The 20,878-nt window shown below is 46.1% G+C and overlaps 1 protein-coding gene across 3 annotated transcripts in view; it reads left to right on the top strand.

Annotated features, from left to right (window-relative positions):
* The window catches only part of CCNY (cyclin Y), a 121,750-nt gene that overhangs the window by 11,421 nt on the left and 89,451 nt on the right, over positions 1-20,878 (top strand). The window contains exon 1 of one of the 3 annotated variants that reach the window (XM_019972976.2): positions 50-568. The exons of 1 other annotated variant lie outside the window; for it this stretch is intronic. In XM_019972976.2, the coding sequence (XP_019828535.1) occupies positions 415-568 (154 nt within the window). In that variant the 5' untranslated portion in view covers positions 50-414. Of the gene's footprint in view, positions 1-49; positions 569-663; positions 786-20,878 lie in introns of those variants that run through there. One more of the 3 variants, XM_070802030.1, reaches the window with a different exon arrangement.

The raw sequence follows: 20,878 nt of genomic DNA, 5'->3' as shown, positions 1-20,878 counted from the left end.
GGAGGGCGCGGAGGGCGGGGCCGGGCCCCAGCGTCCCCCGGGCCGCCCACGCCCGGGCCCAGCGCCGCGCCTCCCCGCCGCCCGCGTTCCCGTCGCCCACGGCCTCTCGCGTCCCCGCCGCCTGCTTTCGCCCCCGCGTCTCCGCATCCCGAACGGCCGCGCCCCCTGAACCGGAACCGCTTGCGGCCGCCGGCGCAGAGCCGGGCCGATCGGGAAGCGGAGGCGGTTGCGCGGCGCCCGCCATGGCGGCGGCGGGGTGAGCCGGGCCGGGCGGCCGCAGTCGCGCGGGCGCGGGCGCTCCTCCGCCGCGGACAGGCCGCCGGGCCGGGCGAGGGGAGCCGGGCCGCCCATGGCGAGGCCGCGCCGCCGCCGCCGCTGCTGACCCGGGGCCGCGCCGGGGCCGGGGCGCCAGCCATGGGGAACACCGCCTCGTGCTGCGTGTCGTCCAGCCCCAAGCTCCGCAGGAATGCCCACTCGCGGCTGGAGTCCTGCCGGCCCGACGCCGACCTGAGCCGCGAGGACACGGGCTGCAACCTGCAGCACATCAGCGACCGGGAGAACATCGACGGTGAGGCGGGCGGGCGGGGGTCCCTCTGATTCCTCCGACGCCCCGAGCCTCCTGCGCGCGCGCCCCGCACCCCGCGCCCCGCCCGGCGGCCGTTGCTCTCGACCGGTTACCGCGAGCGGACCGGGGTCTTCGCCCCGAAGAGCGGGCCGGGGCGGGGTCCAGGCCGGGCTCCGGCTGTCTGTCCGGCGGAGCTGCCTGTCGAGTTGCGCGCGAAAGGGTGAGCCTGTTTGTATCCCGAGAGGCGAAGGAGATGGGGACCCTGGGCACGGCCGAGGACTGAACGCCTGGGCCGGCTCCCCGGAAACTCGCGAATTGAGCCCACTTGCTGGCCCTGACCCCATTTCTTTAAAAAAACAAAAAAAAAAAAACCCCACAGCCCTCTCGCAAAAGGATTTTGGGTGGGGGAATGTTGAGATTGCAGTCAAATAACGTCACCTGAATTCTTTAACATTTTTTTTTCTTTACAGTATTGTCGCAGTGATTTGCAGACAGCTTTGGAATAAGTCCCCTTGTTTTTGCTTGAGGTTGAATTACAGTCCTGTGAATTTCTGAGTGATTTCAATGACTTCTGGACTAGGATTTGTAAAGGAAGTTAAAAGACTGATCGCTGCTCCTAGTAATGATTGTTTATTTTATTGGTCTTACAGTATTTTATTAGTACTGTTTTATCAATAAGCTTATGTGATTTAGTATCTAATAAATGGGTAGTTTATGCATCAAACAATTTATGTAATTTTCAACTTAAAAAAATTTGAAATTGGAAATATATTTTTATGAAATCTTGACTTTTTTTAAACCACGGATTCTTTTCACAGTTGATGTGGTTGAACTAATTTGAAAAAAATTTCTTGTGTGAATGAATTGGCACAACTCTGTCATAATTCATTCTTGTCACTTTTAGAATGGCGCATTCCATCTAGTATGCAAAGCCAAATTTAAACTCTGCCACGGGGAAGAATTTTTTCATTGTTTGGCGTCATTTAATTTCTTGTAAATAGTAAATTCATCTATTTAGAACAACTTTATTAAATGGGTACCCTATGTAAAGAGAGACTAATATCTGGTTTATAGTAGACAGTAAGTTAGGGTTCAGTATGACATTTCTAATGGTGTTATTTTAACTTCCATTATGTTAGCCTGGGCTTCCCTGGTGGTCTGGGTGCATGGGTGCTAAGTCGCTTCAGTCCTGGCTGACTCTTTTTGACCCCATGGAGTGTAGCCAGCCAGGCTCCTCTGTCCATGGGATTGTCCAGGCAAGAATACTGGAGTGGGTTACCATTTCCTTCTCCCGGGGATTTTCCTGACCCAGGGCGCAAACCTGTATTTCTTGAGTCTCCTGCATTGGCAGTCGGGTTCTTTACCTGCTGTCTATGGGGTCGCACAGAGTTGGACACGACTGAAGTGACTTAGCAGCAGCAGCGCCACCTGGGAAGCCCTCCCTGGTAGCTCGGTGGTAAAGAATCCCTGGGTGGGGAAGATCCCCTGGAGAAGGAAATGACAACTGACTCCAGTATTCTTGCCTGGGAAATCCCATGGACAGAGGAACATAGTGGGCTGTCGTCCATGGGATCAAAAAGAGTGGGACATGAATGACGCGACTTAGCACACATGCACAGCAGAAAGATATTAAGTCCCACTTGTCCTGATCACTTCTGTGGTCCCAAGCACCTGAAAGAAGTGTCCAGCATGTAATAAAGACTGAATAACTGGTATTATAAAGGAATGAATGACTTTGTTGTAGAATATCGTTACTCATATACATTGTTGGAACATTGGAAATAACTTCTCCCTTGTGTTGTGCCCTAATATTGGGTAGAGACATTGTTTTAAATAATGGATTAAAGTAATACAAAGAAAAGGAAGACTCACGTTTCTTAGACCCAGGCTGCGTGCTGTTATGACTATAATAAGGAAAGGGGAAAATAAAAGTAACTGTAATCAGCTATTTGGCAATAAGGTGTAGAAGGATTTTGCCAGAAAAATGTAGAATGATGTTGTGTGTTCTTTCATTTGGAAGGAGTCTTAAGTTTTGGTCATCATTTGTTTTTGAGGAAACATTTGGAAGATCATTAGTTCTTCTTTTGGAGCTTTGGTTTGAGAGACTAGCAGAGCAGGTTAAGAGGATTTCTCATCTGGGCTGTAATGTCTTCTCGCCCCAGAACCCACTGGTTATGATGCTAATTTAAACCTAGAAGTCCTCGTTCACTATTTAAATAGTGTTCTCTCTGTCTACCACATTCAGTCAATAATACTTGTAGTATTTACCTATTCAGCTGTTCTCAATGATTTCAGTTAGACCAGAAATCTAGGACTGGGCTTTGGCATGAGTATGCGTAAAGCTCTCCAGGTGATTCTGAGTTGCTGCTGGTTTGAAAATCACTGGCTGGGATGAGTCTTGGAATTGTCATTGTTGTTCGGACGCATTTTCCATGGGAACTCATTGTGTCAGAAGCTGGCAGAAGAGAATAGATTTAAGTTGTAGTGTATAGGTGTGTGTATATATATTTGTATTTTAACTTCTGATTGTTAGACGATTAAACTTTTAAAAACTGTGTCTCAAGAGTTCTTAATTTTAGTACATAACAAAAGCTGAAGTGCCTAAGTACCGTATTTCTTCTGTCCTGAAAGACCTTCCAGATAGTTAGACTTGGAAGAGTCAGAGAAATTCATAGAGCTTGGTTAGGTTAGTTTCTTTAGAGCACCAAGGATACTAGGTTCATATTTTCCACACCCAAATACGGCAGGTTATGTTTGTCCGTAGAATTTCAGTGATTGTATTAGGCTTCTATGATGCCCAAAGGGAACTTGTCTCCTTTTATTTTTAGTGTACGCTATCCCCTGTAGGAGGGAATGGCTACCCACTCCAGTATTCTTGCCTGGAGAATCCCATGGACAGAGGAGCCTAGAGGACAGTCCATGGGGTTGCAAAGAGTCGAACATGATTGAGCAGTTGACACCCAATGTTAGGTTATTCCTGTCTTAGAAATTTATGTTAGACTCATTAGGTAAGAGAATGAGTTACTAAATGAAATAAATGTCACTAAGTAAATGTTTGAGAGTCCCTTGGACTGCAAGGAGATCAAACAGTCCACTCTAAAGGAGATCACTCCTGGGTGTTCTTTAGAAGGACTGATGCTAAAGCTGAAACTCCAATACTTTGGCCACCTCATGCAAAGAGTTGACTCATTGGAAAAGACTCTGATGCTGGGAGGGTTTGGGGGCAGGAGGAGAAGGGGACGACAGAGGATGAGATGGCTGGATGGCATCACCGACTCGATGGACATGAGTTTGGGTGAACTCCAGGAGTTGGTGATGGACAGGGAGGCCTGGTGTGCTGCAGTTCATGGGGTGGCAAAGAGTCAGCCGGACTGAGGGACTGAACTGAAATAGATGCTACTTTTGATAAAGTTATTTGAGATTAAGAAGTAACAAAAACACTTAGCAACAGTGATAATAAAGTACAGCACTTACATGTTGCTTGACATCAGCTCATTCATTTAGTAACATTTAGTCACATTTAGTGACAGTAACATTTATTTCATTTAGTAATTCATTCATTTAGTAACATTTAGTCACAGTAACCCTGGGGACAATATCATCCTTACTTTACGACCAGATACAAGGCAGAGAGGAGAAATGACTTGCCCAAAGCCATGGAGCCATTAAATTACGAGTGGAAACTTTCCAGTATTGCTTGACTAGCCATCAGATAATAACTAGGCTGGGGTTGCCGCTTTGGGTAGGCTGTGGGTCACTGGGTCATGTCTGTGGTTTCTCTTCTTCCATCTGTAACAACTGGTCTTAACTGATTGGATCATTTTTTATGGAAGAAGAGGAGGAACAGACTAAAGAGAATTTAAAATTCAGTGAGGCCAAATAAATCAGGATAATTATAATACCTGCACCTGGCTTGTCAGTTTGGGTTGACAAACTGAAATCTTAAAATGATTGAGAGCCACTTCATCCAGGGACTAGCTGTCATCCTGGACCACCCTATCACTTCCTCATCTCCTGTTCGATCTGCTAGGAAGGCATGACTCTCTGCCTTCAAAGCACATCCAGAGGGATTCCCCTAGTGGTCCAGTGGCTAAGACTCCCAGTGCAAGGGATCAGGTTTGATCAGTCGCCAGGGAACCAGATCCCACATACAACAATGAAGATCAAAGGTTCCATGTGCCACAACCAAGACCTGGTGCAGAATCTGACCACTTTAAAACCTCTCCTGCTGTTGCCATGTAATGAGCCTGACTGGTCTCCCTGCCTCTCTCCAGGCTTACCCACCGCAGTCTGTTTTCAGCACTGCTGCTGCACTGAGATCCTTCTGAGAACTTTAACACATCACTCCTCTGCTCAGAAAACTGCAGTGACTCCTTCTGTCACATAGAATAAAAGCCTTACAGTGAATTTGACAACGCAGGCCTTCCAGGGGACCCCAGGGTCCTTTGCAGTCTTCCTACCTGCCTCAGTCACTTGCTCTTTGCAGCCACACTGGCCCCTTCAGTGCTGTTTCTTGAACACATCAGACATGCAGTTGCTCCAGGACCTCTGTCACTCTGCCTGGAGTTCTCTACTCCATGTGTGCTCTTGGCTAGCTTCCTCACCACGTTCAGTCTCAATTCAGGCCTCACTTTTCAGTGAATCCTTCCCAGACACCCCTCTTGTCATCCCATCAGCAAACCTAACATGCCTTCTGTGCACCACCATTTTTCTTTATTGCATGTCAGCTATAGTGCATTGTATATAGACTTTTACCACTGCACCGCTTGCGAAGCCCCTTTTTGTACATATATACAACTGTAACCATAATTATTTCTACTTACTTTAGCATGTAAGTTCTAGAACTCTTTAGTCATTGATGTAACCCACATGCTTACAATACTGGGTTGTCTGATACCTTGCAGACATGCTCTATTTATTGAATGAACGAGTGACGCTACCCACTGAAGGACATTAGTCAGAGCATCAGCGTGTGTGTTTATTGAGAGGAAGTAGAGAATGTGTAAGACTTGCAGTAATGAAAGCAGATTGGGATAGGAAACTTTTTGGTTGGTGTGCGTTTCTACCTGAGAAGTAAGCAGATAGGGTCATGTCCTGAAAATGAAACTTAAGAAAGATTTCAAAGCATATAGCGAAAGAAAAAACACCCAAACGAAACTGAAAGGAAACCGTGGCTAGTGGCAATCTTTTTAACAACATGATACTGTTCAGTCTTCTTTCCTTGTCTTTTTAGATGAATGACTTTAGCTGTCTCACGTCTTTGAGGATCAAAAAGAGTCTCAAATGCTTAACACACCAAAAAGTACTATATAAACATTTTTGATTAGGGACATAGCCACTCACGGTGATTTTCATGTATTTAATGTGAAGTGTGTTCTGGGCTGTACAGCACTGATATCTGAAGGGCTCATCTCGGGCACGGGAGGTGCACAGCAAAGTCCAGTGTTTAAACTCCAGGGACCGCAGTGCCTGTTGGGGCATATTAGCTTGGACTCCTGCAGTCCATTTCCACGCTGTCTGCAGCCTATGGAAATTTCATCTCTTACGCATTCTTTTTCTCAGGCTTTAACCCACTTTAACCTTTCCAGCTTGATGGGCAAAACTATGCCTGTAGACTTTGCTTACAAACTAAAATTTATTAGCAGTGCTGCCTGCAAGGTTGTGAAGATGCTCTGACCAAGTGTGGGCTGACTGCATATGGGTGGCTCCCTGACCACCACCCGGCTCACTTAATTTTCCTCTCTGATTTAGAGTAGGGGGTCTTTTGCTCCCATCCCCTCATGCTATGCATGAGGAAACTGAATCTTGGAAAGGTGCAGTCTCTTGCACTGGTCTTGCAGATCCTGGACAAGGGCAGTGAATCTCTTCATGTCTTTGTCTTCATTTTCCAGGAGAGGTAATCGAGTCTTAAAGGTTAAGATATTTGCTCGTGTTTCCGCAGCTGGTTAGTGGCAGAGTTGGAGTCCAGCCTGTCCTCACTTGGTAGAGGATCCCACCTCAGCTGCGCTGTGACTGCTAGTTTGAGGTGGGGGGTTGTCTGTGCCTGGCCCACACTTGCCTTGTTTTTGGAGATTAAGTTGTTGCCTGTGCACTTTTGGCTAGCAGTATTTGTGATGAGGAGTTTTACTTTTCTGCTTCTTTTTGAGAGGAGTGCATATTAAATAATTTTGTGAAATAGTATTGAATAGATTTTCTCACCCTCTTCTACAAAGCTGATTGTCTCTATCATCTTTAGATGAATTGCTTTCACATTTCTGGCTAGATGAAACTTAATAACACAAAGATGAAATCCATTCCTACCCAGGAAAGGGCAGAACCAAAAGGAAAAATATGGGAGACAAGCCACGTGAGCAGTTTTGAAATCCTGTTTTAATCATGCAGGGTCAGAGATGTAGCTCCAAGTGTATAGTGTTGGACTTGTCTGTAAGGAAGCAGTGTTTGGTATTTTTCAAAAGAGAGCTATTGACAGGGTTACACTTGTCATACTTCAAAGTACAAATCCCTTAATGATTCAACATCTGGGCGCCCAGGGTTAGTGCATGGCACCAGCAGTTGATGTCAGGGCCTCTCATGCTTTCAGCATCGTTTTCAGCAGAGAGCTAGAAGGAAAGAGAGAGCTCACTCTCTGCAGCCTTTGCATCATCGTGAAATGTTGAGTTTGTGGCTGCAAGTCTTGGGTAGGAGATCGTTTCCTCTGTGTGCTCTGAGACTCACTGTTAGCCTGTCCTACCTTTCCCGAAGAAGAGGGAGGGCTCTTCCCTGAATATTTTTCAAAATATGCCTCTGGCTATGTGAAGTGGGTGGAGGGTGAAGAGCCCAGAAGTCAGGAGTCTGAAGTCTGGCCATGACCCCGCCTTGGCTATGGATCGTCTGTCCTACTGAGCCTCACTGGATCTCTGCTTAAACATACTGCCTTGACATGTGACCCAAGGAACCTGAAATTAGACTAAGATGGTTAATAAACCAGAGGTGCTAGATGGATATATGTCATAATGAACGTAGCATTCAGGTTGATTTTCTTGAATTAAATATGCAGTGGGTGGTAAGAGCTACAGGAGCCTGTGTGTGAACTCGCTGTAGCCAGAGAAGCCAGAAGCCAGAGGGCTTGTCTTGCACACACATCGAGGGTTCAAGGCAGTCCTGGAAAGATAAGTGGAATTTGAGAGCTGGGTGGGATGAGGTTAAATAGAACTCTGTGACTTGAGTGGATACTTGCTGGCAGTAGAATTTGGACTGCAAATCCTCCTCTTCTTGGCATTTATTGCCCTTCTAGGTTGCATCTCTGTACAGTCACACCATAATGCCGCTCAGAGAGGGTGGGATGAGTGTTTGAGGCAATTCTCCCGTGGGTGCCGGGCCCACCCAGCCGGCATCCACTCTCATCCTTGGAACATCAGCTTGTGCCCTGACAGAGAGGGTGAGGCCAGAGATTTAAAAAAACAAAAAAATTCTTCAAAGAATAAGGTTTAGAGGCCTGCATACAGATGTTTTATATTATTAAAGTACTGCTCTAACTAAATAGGAGTTGATGGGCTGAAAAATAAGCACAGGCAGCCCTGAGTAAATTTGGGGGATGGTTTGTGTCCATTTCTTTCACGGAAAAGTCTGACCCGCTGGCTCTACAGCTGCAGAGGTCAGAGGAGACCTGTGGTCCCTTCCTTGGCTTCTTTTTGAGGCTTCTGTTGCTCTCTGCCAGCTTGGAGAGAGGGATGTGCTGAAGTTAAAATTGAGTGGTCGGCCCAACAGCAGACAACTTGGCAGGCTCCTCAGTTGGCAAGATTCTGCCTAGAAAGTCAGTTGGTGGCTCTTAGAAGAGAGGTCATCTCAGGGACGGTTGATCCCAATCAGCAGCGTGCTGGCTTCTCTGCTGCTTTGCTGGGAGGTTACTTAACGTGTAAATACTGGAGTGGAAAGCCTTGAAATCCTTTATTCTTCACCTTTGTCAGAATACTAACATTCTATACATTGGTTTAGACTCTGTAAAGAGATTTTTGTTTTCATTATTTGTTTTTTCATATGGATCAAAAGTTGGACTGAAAAGAGTCCAAAAAGGAAGTTCTAAAATGTTCCAGCAATGGCGACACCTCTGGGCTAAGTGTCTAGTCTCCCTTGGTTATACTGCTTGGATTAAAAAAAAAAATTCAACCTGGTTTCATTATTCTATAGATACATCACCTGGCACGTGTGATTTTAATTTCTGGGTCATTTTCTGCGGTCTTTGTCCCCTACTCGGGCTGTATAGTGGGGGCTCATTGGGTGTGACAAATGAGTGCCGTGCCCAGCAGAGATGTACCAGCCTCCACAGACATGTCAGCTGGCTCCTGGTACCGAGAGGAATACAGCTGGAGTACACTAAAGATAATTGTTAGCCACTGCAGTCACATCGTTGCCAGTGTGCTCCATGAGCTTTGCAGAAATCTTCGTTGGATGGTGAAATGCAAGTCACTTCTATTTTGGATGCCTCTGATTATAGACCTTGTGACTCTGAGGAGGGTGAATAGGAAACACTCTGCATGGGAGTTGGTTGATATGTAGTATAGCCATGAGTGTAGCGCTTGAAACATTCTGAAAGCAAGTTCTTTCTTGTGGCTGGGTGATTCTGCTCCTTGGTGGGGAAAGAAAAGCTATGAAAAATATTCTGATTATATTTGGGGAATCTTGTCTCACTCTGCAAACTGACCATTAACCTGGGGAATTGGCGCATGGATTGATAGGTTGAGAGGCCTGTACTTCAAGAGAAGACTTTGCTCCACACTTAGAATTTTATCCATTAATGAACCTCTGACTCAGGATACCAGTTGATGACAGCTGTTCTGTTAAGTGTAATCGTCATTGTCTTTTAAACACGCTCTTGTTTTTAGATGTGGATCTAGATTTTGTAGAGTTGCTTGTCAGTCCAGGTTTTAGGGCTCCCCATGCGTCCTGCCAAAATCTAGGACAAGAGTCGAAGTCATGATGCTGTGTTTGAATTCAGCTTCAAAAATTTTGAATTCCCAAAACAATCAAGCAGTACCTTCATTTACAGTTAACATTGCTTTTGCCAGTTTTATGCAGACAATCTTTTTTCCCCTCAAGCTGTAAGTGATGGGTGGTTATTTTAACGTATAGTCCTTGTTACTCCTTTGCTTGAAAGGCATTAGTAAGCAGAGTTTCTGCAGTGTTGGAGAATGCCTTCTGTCTTCTGCAGGCTGCAATGGGGACTCGTTCATTCACTGTAATGTTAACATACATTTGACTCTTAAGATAAATCTAATGTCTAATTTTCTGTTTCTTGCATTTTGTCAGACATCTGGAGGAAGCATAGCAGAGCTGGCCTTCAGAAGTATGAGTTTAGGTTTTAACCACACAGCCCGGAACTGGAGGAGGAGAGGACCCGTCCTTGCTTTGCACGCCGCTCTCTTCCCAGAGGCTGGTTGTTCGGAGCCCTGGCCCGGCTGCAGGGCCTGCTCCTTTGCAGCGAGAGTGGTGTGGCTTTGTTGCAGGCTTTGCAGCTGTCACTGGCCCCTGGGTGATGGGAGTGCAGGATGTGAGCAGAGTGTGTGTGAAGGAGCTGCAGTGGCCTCGAGAATGGGGGAGGAGACCTAGCACAAGACCCCCAGACAAGCACAGCCCCCACGGTGGCCCAGGAGTAGTCAGTGGCTTTGCTCCTGGGTCACATTGGGTGTCTCTGAGCCTTTGAGAATGGCTGGGGCTGGATGGCGAGTGTGGCCGTGGTTTTCAGTTGGTGGGGATGGTCTACTGGGACCCTGTGGGCTTCTGGCGTGGAACCAGGAGACTGGATGGCTGGACCACATTGTCTTCTCTCATTTAACCAAGAATGTTCTGGGAGGAGCCCTTGTGGAATCTAGAGTCGGGTTTTTTGAAAACAAAAGTTATTCCTGTGTCTGGGATAAAATGGTGCTGTGATGGCTCAGAGGTAAGGACAGAAGGAGCTGTGGACAGAGTGTGAGGACAAGAGAGGGCGGAACGAATAAGCGTGGGCCCCAGCCACTGAGGCCAGGCTGAGTCACCCTCGTCCTGGCCACCCAGCCCCCAGGGGCCTCAGGCTCGATCTGTGTCTTCACATTGGATGCAGAAGGGTGGTAGCCGGGGCACCGGGTGAGTGCTGTCCCCCGCCTTCTGGGTCCGGAACGTAGTGCTCAGATCCAGCCAAGAAGGACCTCAAGCTGATTTTCATAAATGGGTTTCTGTCTTGATGAGCTGTATTCATGTGTGAGGGGATATTTATGGAGCCTGGCCTCTTGGGGTGAAGATCAGGGTCACGTTCAGTAAAGCAGGCGTCCTCAGCGAAGGCCCACTGGGTCTCTCAGCCTTGGCGTCATTGACATTTTGGGCAGGATCCTTCCTTGGTGGTGGTGCTGCTGCTGCCTGTCCATGGTAGCATGCTTAGCAGCGCCCCTTCCTCTACCCACTGCTCAGGACAGTCAGACATGTCTCCAGACTTTGCTAAATCTCATTTCCCCAGAGGGCAGCTCCCCTCTGTCCCTTTTGAGAACCACTGAGCTGCCAGGCTCCGCGAGTCAAAGTGACAGAGAAACTGACATGGTGGTGGTTCTGTGCACACCAGAGGCTGCAGTGCAGGCCTCCTGGGGCACCGTGTGGACCATGCCACTGTTCCCTCACAGGACTGCTTTCTGCACTCATGTGGACTCTGTGGAACTGGCCCAGGCTCTGAGCTGGGGCTCCTTGTGGTGCTATGGACAGAAATCTGTGCCTTTGACTCTGATGGTGCCGTGGCATTCTGGGTGCACTGAATGGTGTGTGATTCCTTTACTCAGATTAAAGGTCATGTGTTTTTCTTCTCTGTGCCTTTTCCTTTTTTACTTCTTTTTTCCCTTTTTAATGCAATATACTGAGAGGCGTGGTACATTTTTCTTCTTTTAGCCAGCAGTTTTATTTTTTACTTCAACTTCAAAATCAGCTAGTTTTTTGTGTGGGTTTTTCATATTTTATCAATACTTACAGTGGACTCTCCTCTGAGACTCTGTTTTGAAGAGAAATGTAAAGATTGTTCAAGTTGGTAAAGCTCTGATCTGTGTTTTCTGCTTCATTCTGGCTTGGTTTGAGTGCTCAGTGCAGTTTTGTATTTTTGTGGACCTTATCAAATCTCATCTCTGCAGCTGGACAATCTGGGTGAACTGGGTGGGTGTTTGATTCAGGGTCTGGTGTTCAGGTCATGCTCAGTGGAAAACTTGAGGGGGAACCCTCAGGGCGTGGATCTCTGTTGCACTGTTACACTCTGAAGGAAAAAAGTTGAGAGATGAACCCACTTAAGTCATTTGATTTCAGGAAGTTTCTTTACCCAAGCACACCACTGCTGGAATGAGGAAGTGGAGTTTGGGTTTCTTGAGGTGGAAGTTTAGAAATTGAGGTCTTGATTTGTAGCTTGCCTAGGTGAAGAAAACCCCCTAAAATATGGTGATGCTGTATTCCTGACAATTAAACCTTGCTTATATGAATATTTGAACCCAAGCTGTCAGTCCCTCCATTGTAAAAGTCCTTATAAAGATACAAACGAAGTATGTGTCTGTATGTATGTATTGGTTCCTGACGTTAGAGGTGTCCTCCCAGAGCCTGGGGGTTGAAGGTGTATGGTCAGTGCCCACATAGCACAGATCACTGGTTAGGAAGCATCCTTGTGGTCAGGGTGCAGCTGCTGGTTAGAGGGATGGTGGTCAGCACCCTTGTTACAGAGCTAGGAGGGAAGCCGGCTGCCTGGACCTTGACTGCAGGATTGAAAAGGATCCCAGCAGAAAGATGGGAAGACCGAGGCCTTGAGGCTGGGACTGCGTCTGGGGCTGCCTCTCTGCGCACACGCAGTGTGCCATTTAGCAGCACTGTTTGGAGAACACATCTGGACGTGATGCAGAGATGAGCCTCGGAAGCAGCCAGAGCTTGGTCATTTTCTCTCAGTTCTTTCTGTATTCTAAAGTCCCCCAAAGTGACCTTCAGTATTGTTTTCAGAGTGACTCCTAAGTTTAACTAAGCCCAGCACATGCCTGTGTGCATGAAATAAGAGATCTCTCAGGAAGGGAAGGTCTAGCCTTTCCCAGGCGAAGTGTGTCATAGTTCTTGAAGCTCCTTTCACGAGCAGGCCGGCTATCGAGTCTCTTTGCACAAGAAGCAGCAGCAAAACGCATCCTGCACCACTTACAGAGTGGTGCTTAGCAATGTGTGGGAACTCTGAGACAGAAGATTGTGGTTATAGAGGATTTTAAGTATTTTTATTTTTGGCATATAAACAAAACCGTGGGGCAGTATGACCAGAAGAGCTTCTTATTAGGTGCCCTCACAAGACTCTTTCAGTGAGCAGGTGACCAGGATATAAAGGGGTGACCAGGATATAAAGGGGTGTCCAGTATGAACTTTCATCCTGTTCCCTCGGTAAAGAGCAGTGTGCCTAGCAAGTGTCTACAGCCCAACAGTTCGTGGGACTATTTTTCCTTTTACCTGTTGGTGGTTTAACATAGCAGCCAGCTGGGCGCTGTCACTGAGATCTGTGTTGGCCATGTTGTTTGGTTTGCTCCCTGGGGTGCAGGTAATTTACCTAATTTTCAGGTATTATTAGAAGACACTTGGTGTGTGGCATTTTAGTCTTCATTTCCCTAAAGTCTACCTAGAATACACAACTTTTGGTACCATTTTTATTTGAAATGATTGTTACTGTTGATAATGGGATCAGCGATCCCATCACAAAGCTGGTCACAAATTTTTTTTTTTTCCCCAGAGTTCAGCACTGTGGTGACAGTTTGGAATTCTCTCTATAGACAAAGCAGGCCATGTGAGCAAAATGCTAATGTTGAGAAGTCAGGGAGCTTCTTTCTCTCTTAAACTAATATGTCTAGCAAGTGGTAAATTCCTTGTGAGAAAGTATTTCTAGAATGTGTTCTCTTCAGCCACAGAATTGGAGAGAACGTGGAATTCAGTAGCACGTGTTGGCTGAGAGATGTCTGGTCCACTTACAGGGGAATTCGTGGTGCCAGCTCAGAGCCCTGGCTACTGGCTACATTGTAGCCCTGGCTACAAAGAACAGTGTAGCTCAGACTTGGCCTTTAAGGACCTGATGATCCTTTAAGGGAGACAGGTATGCAGATAAATGATTGCAGTACCTTATGCTGAGGTAGAAGGGAGGCTAGTGGTGACCTCTGACCTGGGTGGTGAGGGGATGTGGTCAGGGGATGCTTTGGCAAGGCATCCTGGGTGGCGAGGGAAGAGGAGTGGGAGTGGGGAAGAGGCAGGAAGTGGGCAGGGAAACTGCTTTAGAAAGATCGCACACGAATTGGTCACGGGATGGTGTGAAGTCAGTAGATGATGTTGGACTTGGTGGCTTAGTCCCCAGACATCTCATTTAATGGATTTTGCTTGTTAGGGGGATGTTTGTTCTAAAAGATTTCCTAATGGATGGATATTCATTGGGGAGCAGTGTCTTGTGTATTTTGCACATACTCTGGATTCTGGAAAATGATGACTCAAAGTTGTAATGTGGAAGACAGAATAATGTCTTGAGAACTGTTTTTGTTGAGCTTGTTGAACTTAACCTTCATAGAATCACAGGATGTTTGTACCATCAGGGACCACCGAGATCCTTGAGCTCTAGGCCAGGCGGCTTGCTGGGAGGGCTGCTCCTCCCCAGCACTCCACGATTCCTGCTGGGTGGTGTGCAGGCGGGAGCTGTCTCCTGACGGGGTCAGAGCCTTTCACCCTGGTTCTCGCCACCAGGTTAAAGATTTCCCCGGAGGAGATGAATCTTGACCCATCTTAATATTCCTTCTTTACATGATGTTAGTCTGATTGAGAGTTGTGTCTTAGAGAATTGTGTTAGTCATCAGGCTGTGTAACAAGCTACCCTCAAGTTTAGTAACAACAGCATTCATTATCCTCAGTGTCTGTGGGTCGGGACTCAGACCTAGCTTAGCCCAGGGCCTCTGGTGGCATTGTAGTCCAGCTGTCAGCTGGGGCCTCCATCCTCTTAGGGCTCAACCAGGGGAATCGAATCTCTTCCCTGGGCCTCAGGTGCTGGCTGTAGATATCATTTCCTTGCCTTGCGGGCCTCTCCAGGGCAGTTCACACTGGCAGCTGCCTTCCCTGGAACCAGTGGTCTGGGAGGGCAAGAGAGACCCCTAGGGTAAAAGCCACAGCCTTTCTGTACCTAAGTTAAAAATGGCATTTCATCATTGCTCAAGGCTGGCCCACACCCAAGGAGCCTGTGATCCACAGGAGTGCGAATCTCTGGAGGTATTTGGGGGGCTGTATTGGAGGCGGCTTACCATGAACGTTAGACCAGATTCTCTTGCTTGTATGTAACAGAAGTCCACTGAGACCATGAGAGCAAGGTGGGTGGGGAGTGCGAGAGGGAAGAGCTGTTGCAAGTATGGGAGGATATTTCATGGAAAGCGAGGCCAGGAGCATCCTGAGTCTCACAGGGAACTGGAGTTGGGAGTTGGACTCCCTGTTGGGACAGGTGTGCCTTTCTCTTCAGTATTTTACTATCAAATTTTCTTGTCAAGCTTAGTTGGTCTTATCCTTCTCCATGTCTCAGATTTACTTTTGTGTCAAATTTTATTCTCTATAAAATTTCTTCTTTCCTTCCTTCCTCCTTCCCTCCCTCAGTTCTAAGACCCCCACCGACTGACTAGGGTCTCAGTGTTCTGGCTTCCCAGGAGAAAGGACTGCATTCACTCAGCCCAATTAATGGGGTGGCTCCCCTGTGAAAGGCGTGCAGTCAGCTATGGTGTGTGAAGGTCGAGATGAGAATCTGGACGTGACTATAGAAGCATTATCTCTGTAGTTGTGGAAACAGATAAAAGGATGAGGATGCAGGGGCTGGTGAATGGTTGGGGGAAGCACATTTCAGAGAAGGGCATTTGGAAATAATTTTTTCAGATAGGTATATTTTTTTAATCCATATTTCAGTTTTTCTTAGTAGGAAAAGAAATTCCCTAGTAGACCTAAAATAAATTGATTTGGGTAAAACTCAAGCTAAGGATAAGTTTGCAAATAGTTTTGAAAAGAGGGACCTTAGCAGAAAAGCATGGTTATCTCTATTAAGAAACAAATTAAAAATTTCTTTGAGGCTTTTGTTAATTTGAAAGCTGGAAAATCTATTGGTTACTAAAATTACTGTTTCTCTTTCTCACTCTTTCTGAGCTTGCCCCTTATAAATTCCAGGTTTATCCACTTAAAAAAAATGTTCTTAGACTGTGAACATCTGTCAGCTTTCCTATCTTAGATTTTTTTTTTAGGAGTTTATGTAACTTGAATTGAAATAAGCATTTTTGTTCTGTTCTAAAACTGCCCACTTAAGTGTCTTCATAACACTATGTTTTGGGCTTTAATTGATTTCAATAAATTATAAAAATGCACAGAAGGTTCTTATCCACATTTTTGCATGCTTGTTTACTTACTTTCACAACATTTTAAAATTACGTACACTTTGACTTAGCTGTAAAAAAATTTTTATTGTAAGATGGGAACTGAAAGCCTCTCCCAGAGGTTTTTTGGTGTTTTTTTTTTTTTTTGGCTTTGTAGACAAGTTGGTTGGTGGGTTTTGAGTTTTCTCAGAGTTAGATTTGAATGGCCCCAGTAGTAGCAGCAGGGCTTTTTCTAGATTCTAACAGGAAATAGCAGCATTATTACCAAATCTATATCTGCAAAAGGGGTTCCCCAGTGGCTCAGTGGTAAAGAATCTGCCTTCAATGCAGGAGAGCCAGGTTCAATCCCTGGGTTGGGAAGATCCCCTGGAGGAGGGGATGGCAACCCACTCTAGTATTCTTGCTAGGAAAATCCCATGGACAGAGGAGCCTGGAGAGTTACAGTTCATGGGGTCGCCAGGAGTCATGACTGAGTGACCAAACACACACACACACCAACTGCAGTAATGGAGTATTGTATGAGGAATATACTAGAGTAAATAGAGCGAGGAGACTTTTCCAGAGGAGCACCAGCCAGCAAACCTTGCAGAAATCAGTGGACCCTGAAACACTCCAAATACCCTCTGGGTACCCACCGGTGCCAGCTCCCCCACCCAGGGACCTGTGAGGGCTTAGCATTCCCAGAAATCATTCTGCCAGTTTCAATTTTTAACCAACAGAGCACCTAAGATGTACAGGCTTAAGTATTCACTATGTATTAGCCTGCTTTGACTGGCACATCACACCCAGGGGCACATGTGTCTTGTTCATCCTAGTGCTGCTGATGTTGACTTCATTCACCCTTGGTTAAGGGATGATGTCATCCAGGTTTCTTCAGCACTCTAGCTGTAGTTAATAGTAATAAGTGATTTGTGGGGAGATTGAGACTGTGTTGACACTCTGTTTCTGATGAGTTTTTTTTCTGCGAGCTGCAGTGTCCATTGGTGACTTAGCCCCTTCCATGTTTGGGGTAGGCATCTATTGTTGGAGTGAGCTCTTCCTTCTCACTTATATATTTGCCAGTGTGGAGTCATAGATTCTTTTTTTATTCAGTGAGTTGCAGTACCCTTGTCTTCTTCTTTTGTCGTTGTTGTTGCTCAAGTTGTCCCAGATTTGGTTGGTGGAAGCCTCTTCAAACTGCAGACTGTTTCTTTACAAGCTGTGTCATTTTGCTATGTCTTCCTCATTCCTTGAACACTTCCTTAATTTCCAGCAGGTTATTTGCCTTTTAGAAGTAATTTTTCTCTTAGTTTGGAAAAAGCTTTCCCCCTTAAGAAATACAGATGCAATATTTTCCTTTGCAGAACATCACAGTAACATCAGTAGCCAATCATTTTGCCTGAGAATGTGACTAGAAGCCAGTCGCTTGTAAACTCACACAATTTTGCTTGCTGGGCCTGAGAAATCAAAGAGAGGCAGCTTATCTGCTGGTAGCTCACAGAGTAGAGAGTTCAGTGAGATGTTGACAGTGTTTATTGAGTACTGCCAGTGGCTCAGTGGTAAAGAATCTGCCTGCCAGTGCAGGAGACACAGGAGATGTGGGTTCGATCCCTGGCTTGGAAAGATCCCCTGGAGGAAGAAATGGCAACCTACTCCAGTATCCTTGTCTGGAAAAATCCGATGGACTGAGGAGCCTGGCAGACTACAGTCCATGAATTCTCAGAGTCAGACACAGTTGAGCGCGCACACAAGCCAGTGTGTGAAGCCTTCTATCTGGAGCTGAAAAAATTGAAGACAGTTGCCGGCTCTGCTCCCTGGGATGGATGGTTTGGTGGAGGAAGATGAGACTGCGCTGAAGAATGAGTGAGATCAGAAAGTTGGACTTTGGTAATGAACAGTCCTCTTTACCTGCTCAAACACACAGGACAAGGCAAGGCCAGGGCCTGACCTTTGACTATAAATATATGGCCAGTCACCTTCAGATTTAGATGGTTGATTACTTATATAGACAAAGGAGCCGGTGTCGCATAATCCTTGTCCCGCACACCAGCAGGGGTGCACTGAAATAAAAGGGACCCATGATTGTGTGACTCGCAGAACCCTGCTGCCATGAAGCCACACGTCAGTGGGTTTATGTTCTGGACGTCTGCTCGGGGCAGAGCGAGGTGTGCAGAAGGCCCCCACTTCACCAGAACCCCGGGGACAGAGAGAGCTGTCTCATGGCAGCTGCCAGAGAGCAGGGGCAGCCGGTGAGAAGTGGCCTCTGCTGTGTCTGAGAGTGTATGTTCCCCAGAATTCATATGTTGGAATCCTCACTCCCATTGTGTTTGTATTCAACTGGGGCCTTTGGGAGTGCTTAAGTTGTGAGGGTGGAGCCCTCATGAGTTGGACTAGCACCTCATGAAAGAGATTTCAGTGCGCTCCCTTGCCCCTTCTACTAGGAGAGGGTACAGTCAGAAGTCTGCACTCCCGAAGAGGGCCCTCACCCCACCGTGCTGGCACCCCATCCTTGGACTTCCAGACACCAGAACTGTGAGAAACCAGTTTCTGGTGTTTACAAGCCATCCAGGCTGTTTGTATCTGCAACCAGAGCAGACTAAGGCAGGCTCCAGGCACTGCTTAGGCCCCCTCCTCTCATGTCCCGGGATGGGCACAAGGTGTTCCTCCAGGACAGGTCAGCTGCAGTTCTGCCTCCGGGACTGTGTAGATGAGTGCAGGGTCGCTGGGGCATCGCGGCGGAGCCATCCTTCTGCACTTTTTCACTTTGCAATACGGTTGATATCGCCACATGGAGATAGTCATGGGACCTCTGATTATCGCTTACTTGGTTGTTCCACTTCCCCCAGTCCTGATCCACCTGGCTACACATCTGTTCTGTGATTGGCTCTCATATGTATCAGGCTGTTCTTGGGGCTTTTTTTTTTTCCTGTCTACTCTACTCTTTAGATCCAGTCTAAACTCATGAATGGCATTTGTTTGAGAACGCCAGGTCAGGCTGTCCTGAATGCCATTGTTCAGGAGCATCTGGTTTTGGGCAGCAGGCTCAGCTGGTCAGAGTCGTTCAGGAAGATGAGTATGTTGGAGCTGTGGAGCCAGAGAAGTTGCTAATAGGAAATGACTGGAGCCCATGGGTTCACGTGGAAAGTCTGAGGTGGGATAGTGGTCTTGAAAGTTGTGGAAGTGCCCTCCTGCCACAACCCCCAGCTCCATGCAGACTGAGTCCATTAGAACACCTGCATCGCTCACTCGACCAGCTTTGTTGAGAATGAATGGAGCAGTCTTGGAGTTTAGTGCCTGAGTGACGATTCAGAGCTGCCCCTGGGTCCTTGGAGATGGGAGGATGCTGCGCTAGTGAGTGGAAACTGCAGGAGAGGAGGAGTTGGCTTTGAGGAAGGAGGGGGCAAGCTTTGGGGCAGAGACAGGTTTCATACAGTCTCTCTCAGTGTTCAGTGATAATCAGTTTTCACAGTTCATTTTCATATATTCCTGTTAAGAATGTAATTTTCTAAGATCTGAATGTTCTTGTCCTCAGATTGGTATCAAAGGGATGATGAACGGATCAAGATTTATAGTCATTTCACTTGATGAAGGTGTGTGTTTATAGCAGCTCTTGGTGGTTTGGAATCCTTTGATCTCATTTCTCATGGAACTTCGGGTCCTGTAGCCCTTCGCCCATAATTCAAAACAAGAGAAGAGGCAAGTAGGGGTGAAATTCAAGTATTCAGATTTAACTAAAGGTTCTTTTGATTATTCCTTTAAGTTATTCAAGCTAGCATGATACAAAGTTGACTTTTATGTCCTGTTTGTCTCACTTGTAATTAAATATACCAAAAGATTGCTTTCTGACCCCCAGACATAGTTTTTAAGTTGATTCAATATAATGTTATGTGTTGAACTAATTTAAAAATACGATGTGGTGGAATGGTCAGAAGTACCATTAGGGTGATTTTTTAATTTTATTAAAACAAAATTTATCGGGGTATAATAGATTGACAGTATTGTATTAGTTTGAGGTGTACAGCAAAATGAGTCTGTTAAATACTTTAAATCCACTCTTCTTTTAGATTCTTTTTCCATATAGACCATTGTAGAATATTGAGTATTAAAATATAATTGGTTTACAATATTATATTACTTTCAGGTGTGCAACATAATGATTCAGTATTTCTATACATTACAAAACAATCACTGCAATAAGTTTAGTTACCATCTATTAGCATTCAAAGTTATTAAAATAATATTGAGTATATTTTCTTTGCTGTACATTACATCCTTACGACTTATAACTGAAAGTTTGTATTTCTTAAGCTCTCTCACCTATTTCACTCATCACCCCACTCCCCTCTCTTCTGGCAATCACTTGTTTATTCTCTTTATGAGTCTGTTTCTGTTTTGTTGTTTGTGTTCGTTGTTTTTTTTTTGCTTTATGTGTCCGCCTTCCCAGGTGGCGCAGTTGACAAAGAATCCGCCTGCCATTGCTGGAGTCATGAGAGATTCGGGTTCAATCCCTGGGTAGGGAAGATCCCCTGGAGTGGGAAATGGCAACCCACTCCAGTATTCTTGCCTGGAAAATTCTATGGTCAGAGTTGTCTGGAAGGCTACAGTCCATGGAGTCACAAAGAGTCAGACATGACTGAACACACACGCATAAGTGAAATCCTATGGTATTTGCCTTTCTCTGACTCATTCACTTAGCAGAATCCCCTCGGGTCCATCCATGTTGTCACAAATGGCAAGAGTTCATTCTTTATGGCTAACACTCTGTTTTATTAGTATGCCCCATCTTCTTTATCCACTCGTCTGTTGATGGACACACAGATTGTTTCCTTGTCTTAGCTATTGTAAATAATACTGCTGTGAATATGGAGGTGCAGATAGACATAGTGTTTTTGTTTTCTCTGGATATGTACCTAGAGGTAGAATTGCTGGATCATGTGGTAGTTCTATTTTTAATTTTTCGAGG

Source organism: Bos indicus, chromosome 13, assembly GCF_029378745.1.
Source record: "Bos indicus isolate NIAB-ARS_2022 breed Sahiwal x Tharparkar chromosome 13, NIAB-ARS_B.indTharparkar_mat_pri_1.0, whole genome shotgun sequence".
Lineage (NCBI taxonomy): Eukaryota > Metazoa > Chordata > Mammalia > Artiodactyla > Bovidae > Bos > Bos indicus.
The sequence above is the reverse complement of the archived record's forward strand: the minus strand, read 5'-3'. Positions and strand labels throughout refer to the sequence as shown.